Genomic DNA, 19807 nt, shown 5'->3' on the forward strand with positions numbered 1-19807 from the left:
AGCGTGGTTACTAAGATCTCAGTAAAGTGCATGGCATTTGTGTGAAAGTTCTGTCGTGTTGTTAAATTGCCCATGGTATGATTGAAGAAGATGTCTTTGCATATATGAAATGATGACAGTATTGGAAACTTTATCTTTGGCAGCCAGAGCCTGCAACTACACCATGATAGTTGGCATTGCAACATTAAAGAAGAAATAGGTCATGAAAGAAGAAAGACTTGCATTTAAAGAGCACCTTTTATGGCCTCAGGACGTCCCAAAATGCTTTATAGCCAAATATGTAATTTTTGAACGGTAGTCACTGTGTTAGAAAACAAAGAGCTAGTGGTAATTCTATTACAAATCATTAATTAGATACAATTAGAATATTGTAGCCAGTTTTGGATGCCTTAGAATCTTAGAATGATACAGCACAGAAGGAGACTTTTCGGCCCAACGTGCATGTGCCAGCTATTTGAGAGAACTATCCAATTAATCCCACTCCTCTGCTCTTTTCCTATAGCCCTGTAATTGTTTTCCCTTCAAGATTTATCCAGTTCCCTTTTGAGAGTTATGATTGAATCTGTTTCTGCCACCCTTTCAGGCAATGCATTCCAGATCATAACTAAGCGCTGCACAAATAAAAAATCCTTGTGTCACCTCTGGTTCTTTGACAATCACGTTAAATCTGTGCCCTCTGCTAACTAACCCTTCTGCCACTAGAAACACTAGGCTGAATTGTGTGTTGTACCAGCAAGTCCCACCACCAGGACCAAAAGCAACAGGTGACCCTGTTTTGGTAGGCGGCGGGACCCGAGGAGGCATATTGCCCGCTCTAGCCAGTTAATAGGCCATTTCCAGGAAGCAGTCCATTTAAGGACGGTGGCCCACCCCCAAGAGCTGCCGATCCAATCAGAGAGCCAATAGCTCAGCAGCCTCAGTAGCGCCACCACTAGCGGTGGCCGCTGCTGAGACTGCACCTCCAGGGAGAGGGCGCCTATATGGCGGTGTGCCCTAGAAGAGAATTGAGGCAGATTGGGGTAACCATGTGGTAGTTGTGGAGTACCGGTGGCATCATTGCTGCGAGGCATCCATTGCCATTGTGGGGGGGGCCCTCCGTGAGCCATGGATGGCCATAAGAAGGGGTTCCCCCACAGAGCCCACTGAAATGCCACTGGATTTCACTGGGCAGGTCCTCTCGACACAGGCAATATGCCGGTGGAAGGGAGAAGTGGCCCTTAATTGGCCACTTAAGAGCCTCAATTGCCCACCTGATAGATAGCTGATCTGCTGACTTAGGGAGGCGGTGGCATAGTGGTAATGTTACAAGAGTAGTAATCCAGACCCCTGGCTAATGCTCTACGGATATGGGTTCAAATCTCACCACGATAGATGGTGAAATTTGATTTCAGTCAGTAAATCTGGAATTAAAAGCTAGTCTAATGGTGACCACAACACCATTGTTGTAAAAACCCATCTGGTTCACTAATGTCCTGTTACAATCCTCCTCATTGTTTACTACATTTCCAAGTTTTGTGTCATTTGCAATTACCTGGCCTTGGGTAAACAGGGCAGAATTCGAATCGAAAAATGCTGTGGTTCTACTACCCACCACTGGAGAACATTACCTCATGCTTTCTCAAGTCTAAAAACAACCATTCACCACTACTCTGCCTTCTGTGCCTTAGCCATTATCATCACCATGCTGCCACAGTTTCTTTAATCCCATGGGCTTTACATTTGCTCGCAAGTCTATTATGTGGTACTTTGTCAATCGCTTTTTTTAAAGTCCATACACCAGTATCAACCGCACTACCCTCACCAACCCTCTCCATTACTTCATCAAAGGACTCAATTAAGTTAGTCAAACATGATTTACCTTTACCAAATCTGTGCTGACTTTCATTTGTTAGCCTATAATTTTTGCAAGTGCTAATTAATTTAGTCCCAAATTATTAGGCTGGATTTTCCCAGCCTGACGGAGGCGGGAGGGTGGGGAAATTTGGATGGATTCGAATCAGGCTGTCTCCGCAACATGGTCCGCTTCTGTGTGCTTTTCCCAGAGGAGGGCTACCAACAGGAATAGCAGCCTGCCTGGCAACGGCGGGGAGCCAGTTAGGGTACAATATAGGGCAAACAGTCCCTTGTCAGGCAACGGATTGAAATTTTCCCGACAGCGCAGAGGTCCCCGCTAAGACAGGAACCCGGCAATGCAGCAGAGGAGGCTTCACAGTGGGAGGTCCAAGATGCAAAACATTTGAGGCCTTCTATTAATTTGCCAGCAGTAAATTGAAATACTCAGGTCTCGCCAAGAAGAAGGCATGCCATTGCAGCCACTTCTTGGGGATTGATGTCTCCGCTAATGTTGTACCTGCTGCAATGGCAGCCTCTCCCCTCCTAATGAAGGCAGCTCGAGGGCACCACTGACACTTCTGCTGCTGGACCCTCAGCAGCACACACTCAGAAGGAGGCCGGCGGCCAAATCCATAGACCGCATTGAACGGACCTCCCCACTCTGGAACCCGACTGCTATCCCTAATTGGACGGGGCTCCTGGAGGCAGCTTCTTAATTGGTCGCTTCTGGGAAGATCACGACCCACCCAGCGAAATTCACACCATTGTCTCTAAAGGTTTTCACACCAATGTTAGGTTGACTGGTTTGTAATTTCTGGGTTTATTCCTCTCTCCTTTTTTGAACATGGATGTAACATTTACAATCCTCTGGTCTTTGGATTGGAAGATTGTGGCTAGAGCCTCTGCAATTTCCATCCTTACTCCCCTTGGTAACCTAGGATGCATCCCATCCGGACTAGGTAACTTTTCTACTTTGAGGACAGTAAACCTTTTAATTACCTCCTCTTTATCTAATATTATTCTTTCCATTATATATACTACCTCCTCTTTTACTGCTATATTGGCAACATTCTCTTTAGTGAAGACAGATGCAAAGTACCCATTTAGTACCTCATTTAGTATTCTCTGTCTCGACAGGAAGATTTCCTTTTTGGTCCCTAACTGGCACCATTCTTCCTTTGATTACCCTTTTACTATTTATGTGTTTACAAGAGACTTTTGTGTTATCTTTTATGTGAGCCCCAATTTAATCTCACACTCTTTGCCTCTCTTATTCCCTTTTTTAGATTTGCTCTGTACTTTCTGGTTCTCTATTGTACGATGAAGCCTCCTTTTGCTGTTTTGTTTTAATCTCTATATCTTTAGTTATCCAGGGATCTCTAGCTTTGGATTCCTTTCCTTACCTCCTTGTGGGAATGCTTCTACTCTGTAACCAGGAGGCCTCCCATTTTCAACTAGTGTTTTGCCTACTAATTTTTGATTCCAATCCACTTGGGTCAGATCTCTTTTTAACTCACTGAAATTAGCCCTCCTCCAAAAATACAAAGTATTTTTGTATTTGATCGTTGCTTTTTCTTTCTTTATATCTATTCAAAACCTGAAGATATTATGATCACTGTTACCCAAATGCACCCCCACACTGAAACATGCTGCACTTGTCCCACTTCATTTCATAGAACTACATCAGCATTGCTTCCTTTCTCGTTGGGCTGGAAAAACACTAATGAAGAGATTTCTCTTGTATACATTTCAAGAATTTATCTCATCTCCTTTCAATCTTTTGTCTATGACTTTAAATCTACGACCTCTGGTTATTGACTGACGTGCCAGAGCTACTGTGGTGACCTTTGACCATGGGGAAAATGGTGATCTAACAGAAGTGTTCAAAATCCCATGGGTTTTAGTGCCAAAATAGTGAAAGATTATTTCCACTGATTGTTGAATGGAAAACAAGGAGAGATATATTCAGAATTAGAACTAGAAGCATGAAGAGAGAGGTTAGAAGATTTTTTTTTCACTCAAGTGACATGAGAATACAGAATGGACTAGCACAAGTGGCTGCTGAATCTGAATTAGTTTGGGCATTTAAGAGAGAATTACATGATGAAAGGCATTAAAGGGCATAGGGAAAAAGCAGGGGAGTGGGAATGGACTGGATTTTCTTCTGTTATACCATCTAAAGTCCGTCTGTCTGTGAAGAAGGAAAGATAATGGAACCCTTCCCCTGACAGGGACATCAGATGCCTGACCCGTGACTGACGCGCCACTAATATCCGATGGTGGGTGGGACAGAGCTAGGAAAACTGACTGATTTGCCTGCCTTCCCATCTGCAGTACTACTAACTCTAGGTAATGACAGAAAGGTTTGACAGTCAATGCTGGGGCAACAATGGGAGGAAGAGGGCCTGGTAGTGGCCCACCTTCTACCCACATTACTTTATCAAAATAGAGCTCTATTCATCAAGAGGCTTTCATAGCAATTATTTCTACAATTTTGTGGCAGTTCTACACTCTTTTATGTTGGCTGCTCCTCGTTGCAATAGTTATTCATAGGATCAAAGTCAGAGAATGTGGGGTTGACTTTGTTGGCCAGCATTGAGGCTTCCTCTGTGCACCAGAGACACCGCTCGGAACCTGCTGTCCATTTTTAATGAGCTACAACCCAGGAAATGGGTTGAAATCATGGTAGGATTGAGATGGCAGACAAAATGCTCACCCACTTCTGTGGCCAACTCACCACTGAGAGAAATCCAGCCCAACAGCTCCAATGCAAAGCCAGAAGTGGATTGAATGGCCTCCTTCTATACTGAAATGTCTATGATACTATGGCAGCCTCATGTATGCTGCACTGTATTTAACTAATGCTTGATATGGGTTGCCAACCCTCTAGAATTAGCCAAGTGCCTCCAGGAATTCAAGATTAACCTCCTTGACATTGCAGCTAGCAATTCCAGGATAAAAATCATAGGGGCATTAAACATTTTTAAAAATAAAATTTTTTGATCACTTTCATTTATTAGTAAGTAGTGATAGGAAAAAATGTCTGTTTCATTGGCATGTCAAGAATCATCCGATTGGGTAACCAAGAGTCCGTTCATATTCCAACTGGTGTAGGAAGGTGGTGCAGCGCTAGGATTGGGCAACTAACTGACCAATGGTGGGAGCAGAGAGGTGGGGTTGTTGGTGGAGGGGTGCCAGTGATGAATCCTCCAAGAATGTGTCCAACCAGAGTTGGCAACCCCAGTATCAGTGTAGAAACAAAAGCATTTTTTCTTTCTCAGGACTGCTACCACTCACCTTCATGAAAACAAAAAAGCCCCCATGACATTAAAAAAAAAGTTTATTGATGGAAAAGCACAGTAGCTCTGACAGTTTTATTCTTGGTAATATTTCAAAGTTTCTTTCAGATGGGGCACCGTTCACCTCGTGGATTGGGAGGACCAATGAGAAGCAAACCTACTGGGGAGGTTCATCGCCAGGCATTCAGAAATGTGCCTGCGGATTGGAGGAGAGCTGCTTGGATACCAAGTATCATTGCAACTGTGATGCTGGCAGAGATGAATGGTACCATGACATTTATTTCCTAAATAATAAATCTTTTTCTGTTTGTCAGCTTGCAGTTTTATTGTGCAAAAGATGATTTACCTGAACATGTGTGATATTTCCACTACTCTCCACCATCTTAACAATATTCTCAGCTTCAGTTGTTTGTGTTTGAGATGTGGTTAAACCTATTAAAGTCTGGCTTAAAGATTATCCTGGCAGGTTAGATGAAGTGTGACTGTAAATTTAGAACAGCTTGAGGTGTGCCATTACCATAACACAGGTCTTACTGAACTGAAGTCAAATGTCGCTAGAAGAAATGCAACTTACCTATTGTGTTGGCTTTATAGTGCATGCTTATTAAGGTTTCCAATAATAGAACCATAGAAAAATTACAGCACTGAAGGAGGCAATTCAGCCCGTTGTGTCCATGCCAGCTGAAAAAACTAGCCGCCCAACCTAATCTCACCTTCCAGCACCTTGTCCACAGCCTTGCCGGTTACAGCACTTCAAGTGCATGTCCAGGTACCTTTTAAAACAATTCAGGATTTCTGCCTCCACCACCATTCCGCGCTGTGAATTCCAGACACCCACCACTCTCTGGGTGAAAAAGTTTTTCTCATGTCCCCTCTAATCCTTCTACCAATCACCTTAAATCTGTGCCTCTTAGTAATTGACCTCTCTGCTAGGGGAAACAGGTCCTTCCTGTCTACTCTTCCGAGGCCCCTCATAATTTTGTACACCTCACTCTAGCATTGGCCTTTATAGCCACTCCAGGCGCTGCTCCACAAACCACTGACCACCTCCAGGCGCATACTCATTGTCTCCCGAGACAAGGAGGCCAAAGAAGAAGTTAAGTCACCTCTGTTCTAAGGAAAACAACCCTAACTTATCCATTCTTTCCTCGCAGCTGCAACTTTCGAGCCCTGGCAACATTCTTGTAAATCTCCTCTGTACTCTCTCCAGAGCAATTATGTCCTTTCTGTAATGTGGTGACCAGAACTGTACGCAATACTCCAACTGTGGCCTAACCAGCATTTTATACAGTTCCAGCATTACATTCCTGCTTTTGAATTCTGTACATCGGCCAATAAAGGAAAACATTCCATATGCTTTCTTCACCACTCTATCTACATGTCCTGCCACCTTTAGGGAACTGTGGACATGCATTTCAAGGTCACTCACTTCTTCTACCTCTCTCAATATCCTCCCATTTATTACGTATCCCCTCACATTATTTTCCCTCCCCAAATGCATTACCTCTCACTTTTCTGGATTGAATTCCATTTGCCACTTGTCTGCCCACTAAACCAAACCATTGATATCTTTCTGGAGTCTATGGCTATCCTCTTCACTATCAACTACTCGGCCAATTTTTGTGTCATCAGCAAATTTCCCAAACATGCCTCCCACATTTAAGTCCAAATCATTAATATATACAACAAACAGCAAGGGACCCAACACTGAGTCCTGTGGAATGCCACTGGAAACCTCTTTCCATTCACAAAAACATTTGTTGACTACTACCCTTTGTTTCCTGGTGCTGAGCCAATTCTGGATCCAACCTGCAACATTCCCCTGTATCCAGTGGACTTTCATGTTACTGACCAGTCTGCCATGTGGGGCTTTGTCAAATGTCTTACTAAAATCCATGTAGACCACATCCACTGCACTACCCTCATCAATCCTTCTTGTTACTTCCTCAAAAAACTCTATTAAGTCAGTAAGACATGACCTTCCCTTAACAAATCCATGCTGACTATCTCTGATTAATCCGTGCCTTTCTACGTGACAGTTTATCCTGTCCCTCAGAATAAATTCTAACAATTTACCCACCACTGAGGTCAGACTGACGGCCTATAATTATTTGGCCTATCCCTCGCACCCTTTTTAAACAATGGTACAACGTTCGCAGACCTCCAATCGTCTGGTACCTCTCCTGTATCTAGTGAGGATTTGAAGATGATTCTCAGCGCATCCGCTATTTCCTCCCTAGGTACCTTTAACAACCTGGGATGCAATCCATCCGGCCCTGGTGATTTATCCACTTTCAAGGATGTCAGACACTCTAGTACTTCCTGTCTCATTATGCTTATCATATGTAATATTTCACACTCCTCCTCTTTAACTACAGAGCTTACATCAACTCTCTCCTTTGTGGAGACAGAGACAAAAAACTCATTAAGAATCTGGCCCAAATCTTCTGCATCCATGCATAAGTTCCCTTGTACATCTCTGATAGGCCCTACCCTTTCCTTAGTTATCCTCTTGCTCTTAATGTGCTGATAAAACGTCTTTGGGTTTTCCTTGATTTTATCTGCCAATAATTTTTCATGTTCTCTCTTTGTTCTCTAATTTCCTTTTTTACTTCTCCCTGCACTTTCTATATTCCTCTAGGCTTTCTAAAGTATTAAGATTTTTGTGATCATCGTAAGCTTTCTTTTTCACAGTACCACCCTTTATCTTTGTGGGGACATGCCTACACTGTGCCTGTAGTATCTCGCTTTTGAATGCTTCCCACTGGTTTGCCACTTATATTCCTTCAAGTAGCTGTATCTAGTCCACTTTCGCCAGGTCAACTCTCAGTTTCTTAAAATTTGCCTTCTCCCAATTTAGAACTTTTACTCCTGTTTTATCTTTGTCCTTTCCATGATTATGCAAAAACTAACTATTATGGTCACTATCTCCAAAATGGTCACCCACTGTTACTTCCTCTATTTGCCCAGCTTCATTACTGAAGACTAAATCTAGAATTGCACCCCCTTTCATTGGGCTTGTTACGTGCTGCTATAAAAGTTCTCTTGAATGTAGTTCAAGAATTTTGTACCCTCTGTGCCTTCACACTGTTTGTATCCCAGTTGATATTGGGTTAGTTGAAATCCCCAACTATTATTGCCCTATAGTTTGTGCACTCAGAGATTTGCCTACATATTTGTTCTTCTACCTCCCTCTCACTATTTGGGGGTCTATAGTACACTCCTAGTAATGTGGCTGCCCCTTCTTTATTTCTGAGCTCCACCCATATGGCCTTATTTGATGATTCATTTAGCTTATCATCCCTCCTCAAAGCTGTTATTGATTCCTTAATTATTAATGCTACAACCCCTCCTTTTTATCTCCCTCTCTATCTCGCCTGAAAACTTTATATCCAGGGATGTTGAGTTGCCATTCTTGCCCCTCCTTAAGCCAAGTTTCCGTTATAGCAACAATATCATGCTGTCATGTGTCTATTTGTGCCCTCAGCTCTTCGGCTTTATTTACTATACTCCTTGCAGTTAAATAAATACCCTTTAACACTGCCAAATTACTGTGCTGCACACTTTTTAACCTTTGCTTCTTCTGTCTTTCAGAATCACTCGCTAATTTTCTGCCTCCTGTTCTCTGCCCTGAAATCATCCTATCTGAAACTGCCCTCAGGTTCCCATCCTCCTGCCAAGCTAGTTTAAATCATCCCCAACAGCACTAGTAAACCTTCCTGTAAGGATATTTGTCCCAGTCCTATTCAGGTGCAGACCGTCCGGCTTGTACAGGTCCCACCTTCCCCAGAACTGGTCCCAATGCCCCAGAAATCTGAAGCCCTCCCTCCTGCACCATCTCTCCAGCCACACATTCATCTGGTGTATTTTCCTATTTCTATACTCACTAGCACGTGGCCTTGAGAATAATCCGGAGATTACTACCTTTGAGGTCCTGCTTGCTAATCTCGTTCCTAATTCCCTAAACTCAGTCTGCAGGACCTCATCCCTCTTTCTTCCCATATCGTTGGTACCAATGTGGACCACGACCTCTGGCTGTGCACCCTCACCCTCCAGAATGCTGTGTAGCCATTCGGTGATATCCATGACCTTGCACCAGGGAGGCAACATACCATCCTGGAATCACATCTACGACCACAAAAATGCCTATCTGTTCCCCTAACTACAGAATCCCCTATCACTATTACTCTCTTGTCCTTCGTCCTCCCTCTCTGCACAGCTGAGCCACACATGATGCTCTGGTCATGACTCTTGCTGCACTCTCCAGAGGAACCCTCTCTCCCATCGGTACTCAGAACTAGATGCTAGTTAGAAAGTCAGATGCTCTCTGGGGACTCCTGCACTACATGCCTTGACCTCCTTGTCTGTCTGGCAGCCACCCAGTCCCTCTCTGCCTGTGGTCTCTTAGGCTCCAGGGTGACTACCTCCTGAAACATGCTATCCACATAGTTCTCTGCCTCGCAGATGTGCCCCAGTGACTCCAGCCGCCGCTCGAGTTCCAAAACCCGGAGATCAAGCTTCTGTAGCCGGTGACACTTGCTGCAGATGTGTTTGTTGAGGACACATGGCACTAAATGAGAAAAGGAAAAGTATTTGATTCATTATAGTTGAAAGAATTGCACATCAATGGTTTAACAACTCCAACTTTGTAACAAAGTAAAAGCAGAATGTTGTTTGTGCCAGCATTGAGGGCAGTCACAGGTGTTAAGTGTGTGTGAGTGCACAGAAGGAAGTGAAGTGTCCTGTTGTGATTGGAAGCAAGGCTTGTGCAATGAAGGAAGGAAGGACTGGTTGTACTGCGATAAAAGTATGGTGTGGTGCAACTGAGAGACTTGGAGAGGAGTCTTACCTTGGCAGCCCTGGTAAGGTCATTAAATTTTCTTTTGCTGCTGGCACTATCCTGCTCAGTCACCTCTGTCCATACAAGGTGACGGATTTGTCCTGGTGCCGTCTGCCATCCAAGGGAAGCAGGACCTCCTTCCCAGCCCCAACATGAACAATAAGCATCTCCGCGACGGTATCCAGAAATAGGGTGCCTTGGCCTTCGGCATTGTTGCTGTAAAAATGTAGTTTCCCAACTCCAATACTAAAAATGCTATCTCCTCTTTAAGAGGTACAGGCTTACTTTAAGAAAGGGCAGGCCTGCTGGATTTCCAGCTCTCCCAAACAGCGAGGAGCCTGAAAGCAATGCAAAGGAAACCCGATCATGGATGTCAGTAGGGGCGCCCACAGACCCCATTGAATGAGCAGAGCAGATCATGCACCCACTGCTGCCTAATGTACACCAGACATGACACGCAACCTGTGTCAGCAGGTCACTTGCTTCAGTCTCGTTTGCAAGTATCAATACATGATCCTTATTAAGTGTTTCTGTGATTCTTTTATTTTGCGTCAGTCTGGTAATAAAAAGAAAAAAACACAATCGAAGAAGTAATAGTATTGTCAAATTTCAGCCATGATATGTTCTGAGACCTCATTGGGTCAATGACGCTCGGGGACATTTATCTCTAGGGATTGCACACTCAATGGCAAGGCTGTGAAATGGGAAGACGGGCGCCTTGCCTTTTTCTGCTGGAAATATTTTGATCTCCTTCAGCTGTAACGCAGCCTTGACCTGCCGCTCTGCAGCTGCCTCCTCTCACTTGCCGGGATGTGGACACAGTTGGTGGGGGTGCCTTTATGATGCCAGCAAAGTTGTTGTGCGGCTGCAATAGTCATCGTTAAGTGGATCTTTAATTAGCTTCGATGGGTGGGTTGCCGTCACTGCTGGGCACCTGCCTGTGGGCCGGTCCTACGCTTTTTAGTGCAATTTCCCCAGCACCACCACCCCTCCCAACTTCCAAAGCCGCCTCCATGGGGCTGGGACAATTCTGCCCGTTATCTAATTGCTATTTGTGGGAGAAAAATATTTTCCTACATTACAACAGTGACTACACTTCAAAAGTACTTCATTGGTTGTGGAGCACTTGGGGACATCCTGCGTTCGGGAAAGCAGCGATGTAAATGCAATTTCCTTCTTTTGCCCCTCCATTCCTATCTGCTGAATTCACATTTTAATTTCTAGATGGCTGCTAGTTCTTTGAAAAGCTCCAAACAAGATGAGGGTAGGACGGAGTGATGTGGAGCTGAGATCAGTGATTGTGTTCTGATATTATATTGGCCACTGACACCATAGGCTGGGAAGAAAGCTCAGGTTCTGAGGGGTCATTTTCCAATTCCACACTCCCGGCAAGGATCCTTGTTCACTGGCCACATGTATCAGGACTGTCTCTGGTTCCCTGCCTACAAGTTGCCTGACCTTCAGCTAGTTACTGGGACTCCCCATTGACCAATGCAAATTCAGGAAACTGTGGCATTGTGTTTGATTTGCTGCTGCTGAAAATACTTTGAAAGCCTCAGTAACACTAACATTCACCCTTGCACATTTAAAGACACAGAGCCTTGCTGAAGGCCTACTCGAGAAAGCAAATTGTCTGTTGCAAATCCAAAATGTCTGGCATACAAGCAAGACTAACAAACACATATGACTGTTGAATATTTCAAGCCTGAATCCTTTTATTCCTCAAGTTGACACTCATCGTGTCACCATCGTTCCCTGTGTGACAGAACCTTGCACAAAACAGGTACTGAGTTGATATTTAAAGCCCTTCGGGCCGCAAATATTTATTTTACCGTTTGAATTTATTTTCTGATTCTATTTCTAAAGGTTTATACAAACTAGAGGAAGGCATTACAATCACGGCTAGTGAATCACAGTGTGAGATCTGCCAGTAAATATTTTCAGGTACCAGGGAGAGATGCTTGTGCAGTTAGTAAAACTGAGCACTGTTTAGACATTAGCCAAAAATAAAGTCAAAGATAGAGCGCAGCATCAGCCGGCATTTCCTTCTCGTCCCATTGTCGTTCTTCTGGACTGGCCCTGGCGACCCCGCCTCACTTACCTTGGATCTGGGCTCCAGCGCTGGGCCTGGGCCCAGCTGGCCAAGGCGGATTTCCCCTCCCATCATTTCGGCCCATCCAGCAGGATCCCCATCGTAAGCACAAAATCCAGCCAGATGTATTAACTCCTATTTCTGTAAGCTCAAATCTATTCTGCAATTGGTCTTGACCTTAGGGCTTAAAAGGCCATTAATAGGCAGAAATCAACAGGATGAGTCCATTCCTGATCTGGACTAAGTCAGCAGGACAATTAGTAGCTGGATAGTGGCTTATTCAACTGACTTCACTTGTAGGTGATGTTGAAATTTTGGGGGAGGATGCACCAAAGATATTTACTCAAGATGTATTAAGGTCCAAACTCATTGATGGTCGCTTCAAGAAATCACCAAGAGAGCAAACTAATGGACCAGCCACATAAATACTATGACTACAAGAGCAGGTCAGAAGCTGGGCATTGTATGATGACTAATTTAGCACCTGAGTTAGAGACACAATAACTAGGGCTTAGAAGCTCAATGTGCTAGAGGAGGATACGCATCTGACTGATGAAAAGAAAAAAAAAATCATAAGACTTGGAAAAAGAAATCATATAACTTGAATCTTATTGCTTTTGAAGCCAGATGACCCTTCTTTAATAATTTACTACCACAGTGGATATAATACCCATTGGCAGGGAGTGAAACTAGTGGAAATATTGCACAGGAATTTGCTGAGCTTGGAGTAAAGTCAACCATTTGAGACAAGCAAAAAAAAAATCATTTGCACCAATTCTGCAACCAGTCAGCATTTTCCTCAAGAGCGGACAAGCTGTGCAGGCTTCTCAACACAGTTTCAAACTGGATTGACAATTCCACAACGAAGTTCACGATCTCATTTCACATAAGATCTAGACCAGAATTTATAAATCATTGTAAAGGTGATCACAGAATCTGATATTCCTGGTTAGGAAGTCAATAAGGAATTCACAGTAGATGCCAGGAAACTTAATATGTAACTTACAAGGTTTAATCTCCCAGAGGTTCATAATGGGCGGCGCAGCGGTTAGCACCACAGCCTCACAGCTCCAGCGCCATTATAAATTGCCCCTAGTCTAGGCAGGTGGTAGGGGGATGTGGTAGGAATATGGGATTAGTGTAGGATTAGTATAAATGGGTGGTTGATGGTCGGCACAGGCTCGGTGGGCCGAAGGGCCTGTTTCAGTGCTGTATCTCTAAATAAATAAATAAAATAAATAAACTGCAGATCAGAAATACAGGGTAAAATGAGGTACTGATCAGATGGATCCTCTCTAAAGAAAGAAAGGGCGTGCCTTTATGTAACATCCTTCCAGCCAGCCAGAGGCAACAGGAGGCCACTGTAATTTTAACCGCTGGGCCTTGTTTTAATGCAGCCGGTCCACATCCACGAGGGATTGGGTAGAAGTTGAGATGTCTTCGCTTTTGGAGAAGTCCAAAACTGGGGACTACATATATATAAGATGGTCACCAATAAATCTAAGGGGAAATTCAGAGAAACTTCTTTACTCAGAGTCGTAAGAATGTGGAACTCACTATCACATGGAATGGTTTGAGGCATTTAAGGGGAAGCAAGATAACCACAGGAGGGAGAAAGGAATAGAAGGATATGTTCTAGGGTTAGATGAAGTAAGGTGGGAGGGGGCTCATGTGGAGCATAAACACTGGCATAGACCTTCTGGGCCAAATAGCCTGTTTCTGTGACGTAAAATTCAATGTAATTAATGCTGCGAATTGGCTGGAAGAGAGTACAGAGCAGCTGCTCGGCGAGGGAGATCAGGTGGCCGATGGGCACCTTCCAGCTTCCAGATAAGTAGTGGAGAGGCTCTCAGGGAAGGGAATGAAAAGAGGGGGAGTGAGGTGGATTACAGGCCAGAGGAGGTCAGTGGTGAGGGAGACAGCCCTGCTCCTCCTGACCACATAAATAAGATTACCTGGAGGGCCTCTTCATCCTTCCCGCCAGCTATTGACTTGTTTCAGCCTGTCGGGAACGTCACAGTGGCTTCCTCATTCAGGTCCCGGTGAAAATGCCCTTGGATCTTATTGAGTGTAAGCGTGTCCGCCCTCTCCCCATATCCTTTTTGACAACCACCGATTCTTAAATTGAGGGCTGTCGTTTTAAGCATACGCTGACCCAGAGACCAAAACCCGTGGAGATGCTGCTTACAGTGGATTTTATTGAAAGCTAAGGTGATTTCTATTGACAAAACATTTTTTTTTGCTGAATTTTAATAAATGAGGCAATTACAATTGATTGAGCTCATTTTTTTAATTCTGGAAAAATTAATTACAGCATTTTGATATCCTCTGGAATCATACATCTGTGTATATTGTTTTCTGTGGAGTTATGACCCTCATCAATACTGTTACATTGAGATTGAAAATTACTTCATTCATGTGAATATATGTATGTTATATTTGTGTCTGACTGCCTGTGTTTGTGTATACTGTTCCCATGACTGTCATTTTCATGGTTAGAAGCTGCAATTAAGCACTTTGATTATTGATTTAACTACAATAACCCTCTCAGGCTTGTGTTCCCAGTCAATCCCATGTCAGCTCTATGTTATTTCATCATTTTTGGCTTGGCGCCAGAGGAAACACAGTCACTAATGCCCTTTCAAGCTATTCGAGAAAGGAGGGAGAGTGAAAACAGAGGAATTATGCACCAGTTAGCCTGACGTCAGTAGACGTCTGAGAGCGGAGACCAAACTACGGAAGGTCCTCATCAGGGAACTACTCTTTGCTGACGATGCTGCATTAACATCCCACATAGAAGAGTGCCTGCAGAGAATCATCGACAGGATTGCAGCTGCCTGCAATGAATTTGGCCTAACCATCAGCCTCAAGAAAACGAACATCATGGGACAGGATGTCAGAAATGCTCCATCCATCAATATCGGCGACCACGCTCTGGAAGTGGTTCAAGAGTTCACCTACCTGGATGCCAAGGATTCTCCGGAGGCAGCGAAGATGGAATGAATTGAGACGCTGCTCTTGGCTGACATAAGTTGTCCAGGCCTCGCTGCCGTAGAGCAAGGTACTGAGGACATAGGATGATACACTCAGACTTTTGTGCTCCGTGTCAGTGCGCCATTTTCCCACACTCTCTTGGCCAGTCTGGACATAGCAGTGGAAGCCTTTCCCATGCGCGTGTTGATTTCTGCATCGAGAGACAGGTTACTGGTGATAGTTGAGCCTGTCGATGAGTCTATGCAGACACTCTTCAGTGTGAGATGTTAATGCAGCATCATCAGCAAAGAGGAGTTCCCTGATGAGGACTTTCCGTACTTTGGTCTTAGCTCTTAGACGGGCAAGGTTGAACAATCTGCCACCTGATCTTGTGTGGAGGAAAATTCCTTCTTCTGAAGATTTGAACACGTGTGAAAGCAGCAGGGAGAAGAAGATCCCAAACAGTGTAGGTGTGAGAACAGAGCCCTGTTTCACGCCACTCAGGATAGGAAATGGGTCTGATGAGGCGCCGCTATGCTGAATTGTGCCTTTCATATTGTCATGGAATGAGGTGATGATACTTAGTAGCTTTGGTGGACATCCATTCATTCCATCTTCGCTGCCTCTGGAGAATCCTTGGCATCAGGTGGCAGGACCATATCTCCAACACAGAAGTCCTCGAGGCGGCTAACATCCCCTGCATATACACCCTACTGAGCCAGCAGCGCTTGAGATGGCTTGGCCATGTGAGCCGCATGGAAGATGGCAGGATCTCCAAGGACACATTGTACGGCGAGCTCGTCACTGGTACCAGACCCACCGGCCATCCATGTCTCCGCTTTAATGATGACTGCAAACGCGACATGAAGTCCTGTGACATTGATCACAAGTTGTGGGAGTCAGTTGCCAGTGATCGCCAGAGCTGGTGGGCAGCCATAAAGGCGGGGCTAAAGTGTGGCGAGTCGAAGAGACTTAGCAGTTGGCAGGAAAAAAGACAGAAGCGCAAGGGGAGAGCCAACTGTGTAACAGCCCCGACAACCAACTTTATCTGCAGCACCTGTGGAAGAGTCTGTCACTCTAGAATTTTCCTTTATAGCCACTCCAGGTGCTGCTTCACAAACCACTGACCACCTCCAGGCGCTTAACCATTGTCTCTCGAGACAAGGAGGCCAAAGAACAAGCCTGATGTCAGTAGTTGGGAAAGTGCTAGAATCTATTATTAGGGACATGGAAACAGGGCACTGAGAAAATCATAATTTGATTAGCCAGAGGCAACACAGATTCATGTAAGGGAATAAAAGCAAAATACTGCGGATGCTGGAAATCTGAAACAAAAACAAGAAATGCTGGAATCACTCAGCAGGTCTGGCAGCATCTGTGGAAAGAGAAGCAGAGTTAACGTTTCGGGTCAGTGACCCTTCTTCTTCGGTGTTCCGAAGAAGGGTCACTGACCCGAAACGTTAACTCTGCTTCTCTTTCCACAGATGCTGCCAGACCTGCTGAGTGATTCCAGCATTTCTTGTTCATGTAAGGGAAGTCGTGTTTGATAAATCTGTTAGAGTTTTTTGAGGGTGTAATAACTGGATAGATAGGGGGGACCATTGGATGCAGTGTATTTAGATTTTTAAAAAAGCATTCAATAAGGTACCCCACAAGAGGTTATTACACAAAAAAGGGAACTTGGAATTGTGGTGATATACAAGCATAGATTGAGAAGTGATTAATGAACAGAAAGCAGAGAGTAGGAGTAAGTGGGTCATTTTGGCTTGGCAGGCTGTAACTAGTGGGCTACCGCAAGGATCAGTGCTTGAGCCTCAGCTATTTACAATTTATAGCAATGAGTGAATATAATGTATCCAGGTTTTGCTGACGAAGCAAAGTTAGGTGGGAAAGTCAGCTGTGGGGTGGATGCAAAGAGGCGGCAAAGGGATATACACGGGCTAAGTTAGTGGCTGAGAACATGACGGATGGAATATAATGTGGGAAAGTATGAAGTTATCTACTTTTGGAAGGAAAAATAGAAAAGCGGGACACTTTTTAAATGCTGAGAGACTGGGAAATGTTAATATTCAGAGGGGCCTTGTACACGAATCACAGAATGTTAACATGCAGATACAGCAAGCAATTAGGAAAGCAAATGGTATGTTGGCTTTTATTACAAAGAGATTGACGTGTAAGAGTAAAGAAACCTTACGACAATTATGTGGGACCTTGATGAGACCACACCTGAAGTACTTGGATGATGCACTAGAGGGCCTAGTATTCATGGAATTGTACCCGAGTGAAGATACCATCCCTTCAGGAGAGGAAGAGCAGGGTGAAAACTATTGGCAGAGAGTTATCAAGAAAGAAAGAAAGAAAGAAAGACATGCATTTATATGGTGTCTTTCATGACCCCAGGACATCCCAAGGTGTTTTACAGCCAATGAAGTGCTATTGCAGAGTAGTCACTGCTTTGTAATCTAGGAAGTACAACAGCTGATTTGCACACAACAAGCTCCTACAAACAGCAATGCAATAACAACCAGCTTTTAAGTATTGGTTGAGGAATAATTATTGGCCAGGACACCAGGAATGACTTCCCTGGTTGTCTTCAAACAATGCCCTGGGATTTTCTTTGATCTCCAATTGAGAGAGCAGGTGGGGCCTTGGTTTAACGTCTCAACCAAAAGACGGCACCTCAGACAGTGGAGCACCCCTTCAGGGTCAGCCTAGATTTTGTGCTCAAGTATATGGAGTGGGACTTGAATCCCACAAACGTCTAACTCAGAGATGAGAGCGCTACCCAGCGAGCACGGTTGACACAAGGGGAGAGAAAGATGTCCAGCTACGCCTAACCCTAAGATTCTTGTTCTGTCTCTGCCAGGAAATCACCAGAAAGGGGGGCTGCTACTGTATTGCACTCTCCGGAAAGGGCAGCTGTGGCTGACAACTTCCTATTTCACTCGTATCTGTCACTGCAGAAGTTTCAGTTCTTCCCCTATTTCAGTCTAACTCCTTGCTAGTAATGAAGCTACTCGAATGCTACTTGTAACAGGATGGAGGCTGCTGCCTCTCTGAGTGCCACCATAATTTTTGTTCCCCCTGCTCCCCCCCCCCCCCCCCCCCCCCACCACCAACAATCTTTACTGTCAGCATGGGCTGACAGTAACTGTAAAGGTATGATGCGATAGTTGGCTATGATAGATTGGGGAATGTTACTTAAAGGTTTGACAGTGGATAGGCAATGGCTAGCATTTAAAGCGCGCATGGATGAATTACAACAATTGTTCATTCCTGTCTGGCGCAAAAATAAAACAGGAGGGGTGGCTTAACCGTGGCTTACAAAGAAATTAGGGATAGTATTAGATCCAAGGAGGAGAAATATAAAATGGCCAAAACAAGCAGCAAACCTGAGGATTGGGAGCAGTTTAGAAATCAGTAAAGGAGGACCAAGGGATTGATAAAGAAGGGAAAATAGAGTATAAGAGTAAGCTTGCAAAGAACATAAAAACTGACTGCAAAAGCTTCGATAGATATGTGAAAAGAGAAAGATTAGTGAAGACAAATGTGGGTCCTTTACAGTCAGAAACAGAGGAATTTATAATGGGGAACAAAGAAATGGCAGACCAATTAAATACATACTTTGGTTCTGTTTTCACAAAGGAGGCCACAAATTACCTCCCAGAAATGTTGGGGAACATAGGGTCTAGTGAGAAGGAGGAACTGTATGAAATCAGTATTAGTAGGGAAATGGTGTTAGGGAAATTGATGGGATTGAAGGCAGATAAATCCCCAGGGCCTGATAATCTACATCCCAGAGTACTTAAGGAAGTTGCCCTTGAAATAGTAGATGCATTGCTGGTCATTTTTCAAAATTCTATAGACTCTGTAACAGTTCCAATGGATTGGAGGGTAGCTAATGTAACCCAACTATTTAAAAAAGGAGGGGGGGGAGAAAGCAGGGAATTATAGACCGGTTAGCCTGACATCAGTAGTGGAGAAAATGCGAGAGTCCATTATATAAGCTGTAATAGCAGAGCACTTGGAAAACTATGATTTGGATCGGACAAAGTCAACATGGATTTATGAAAGGGAAATCATACTTGACAAATCTACTGGAGTTTTTTGAGGATGTTGCTAGTATAATAGATAAGGGAGAACCAGTGGATGTGGTGTATTTGGACGTTCAGAAGGCTTTCAATAAGGCCCCATATAACAGATTAGCATGCAAAATTAAAGCACATGGGATTGGGGATAAGGTACTGACATGGATAGAGAACTGGTTGGCAGACAGGAAACAAAGAGTAGAAATAAACGGGTCTTTTTCCGAGTGGCAGGCAGTGACTAATGGGGTACCGCAGGGATCAGTGCTAGGACCCCAGCTATTCACAATCTATATTAATGATATAGATGAGGGCATTAATTGTAATATATCCAAGTTTGTAAATGACACAAAGCTGGGTGGGAGTGGGAGCTGTGAGGAGGATGCAGAGAAGCTCCAGTGTGATTTGGACAGGTTGAGTGAGTGGGCAAATACATGGCAGATGCAGTATAATGTGGATAAATGTGAGGTTATCCACCTTGGTGGCAAAAACAGAAAGGCAGATTATTATCTGAATGGTGATAGATTGGGAAAGTGGGAGGTGCAGCGAGACCTGGGTGTCCTTGTGCACCAGTCGCTGAAAATAAGCCTGCAGGTACAGCAGGCAGTTAAGAAAGCAATTGGTATGTTGGCCTTTATAGCAAGAGGATTCGAGTACAGGAGCAAGGATGTCTTGCTGCAATTAT

At 44.2% G+C, this 19807-nt stretch overlaps 1 protein-coding gene across 1 annotated transcript in view; it reads left to right on the top strand.

The window, feature by feature from the left end:
- Positions 1-19807, top strand: part of LOC137371880 (contactin-associated protein-like 5) — a 558385-nt gene that overhangs the window by 219646 nt on the left and 318932 nt on the right. Inside the window, exon 11 of the mRNA XM_068034861.1 lies at positions 5241-5397. Coding sequence (XP_067890962.1) covers positions 5241-5397 — 157 coding nt within the window. The remainder of the gene's footprint in view (positions 1-5240; positions 5398-19807) is intronic.

This window comes from Heterodontus francisci, chromosome 7 (genome assembly GCF_036365525.1).
Source record: "Heterodontus francisci isolate sHetFra1 chromosome 7, sHetFra1.hap1, whole genome shotgun sequence".
Taxonomy (NCBI): Eukaryota; Metazoa; Chordata; class Chondrichthyes; order Heterodontiformes; family Heterodontidae; genus Heterodontus; species Heterodontus francisci.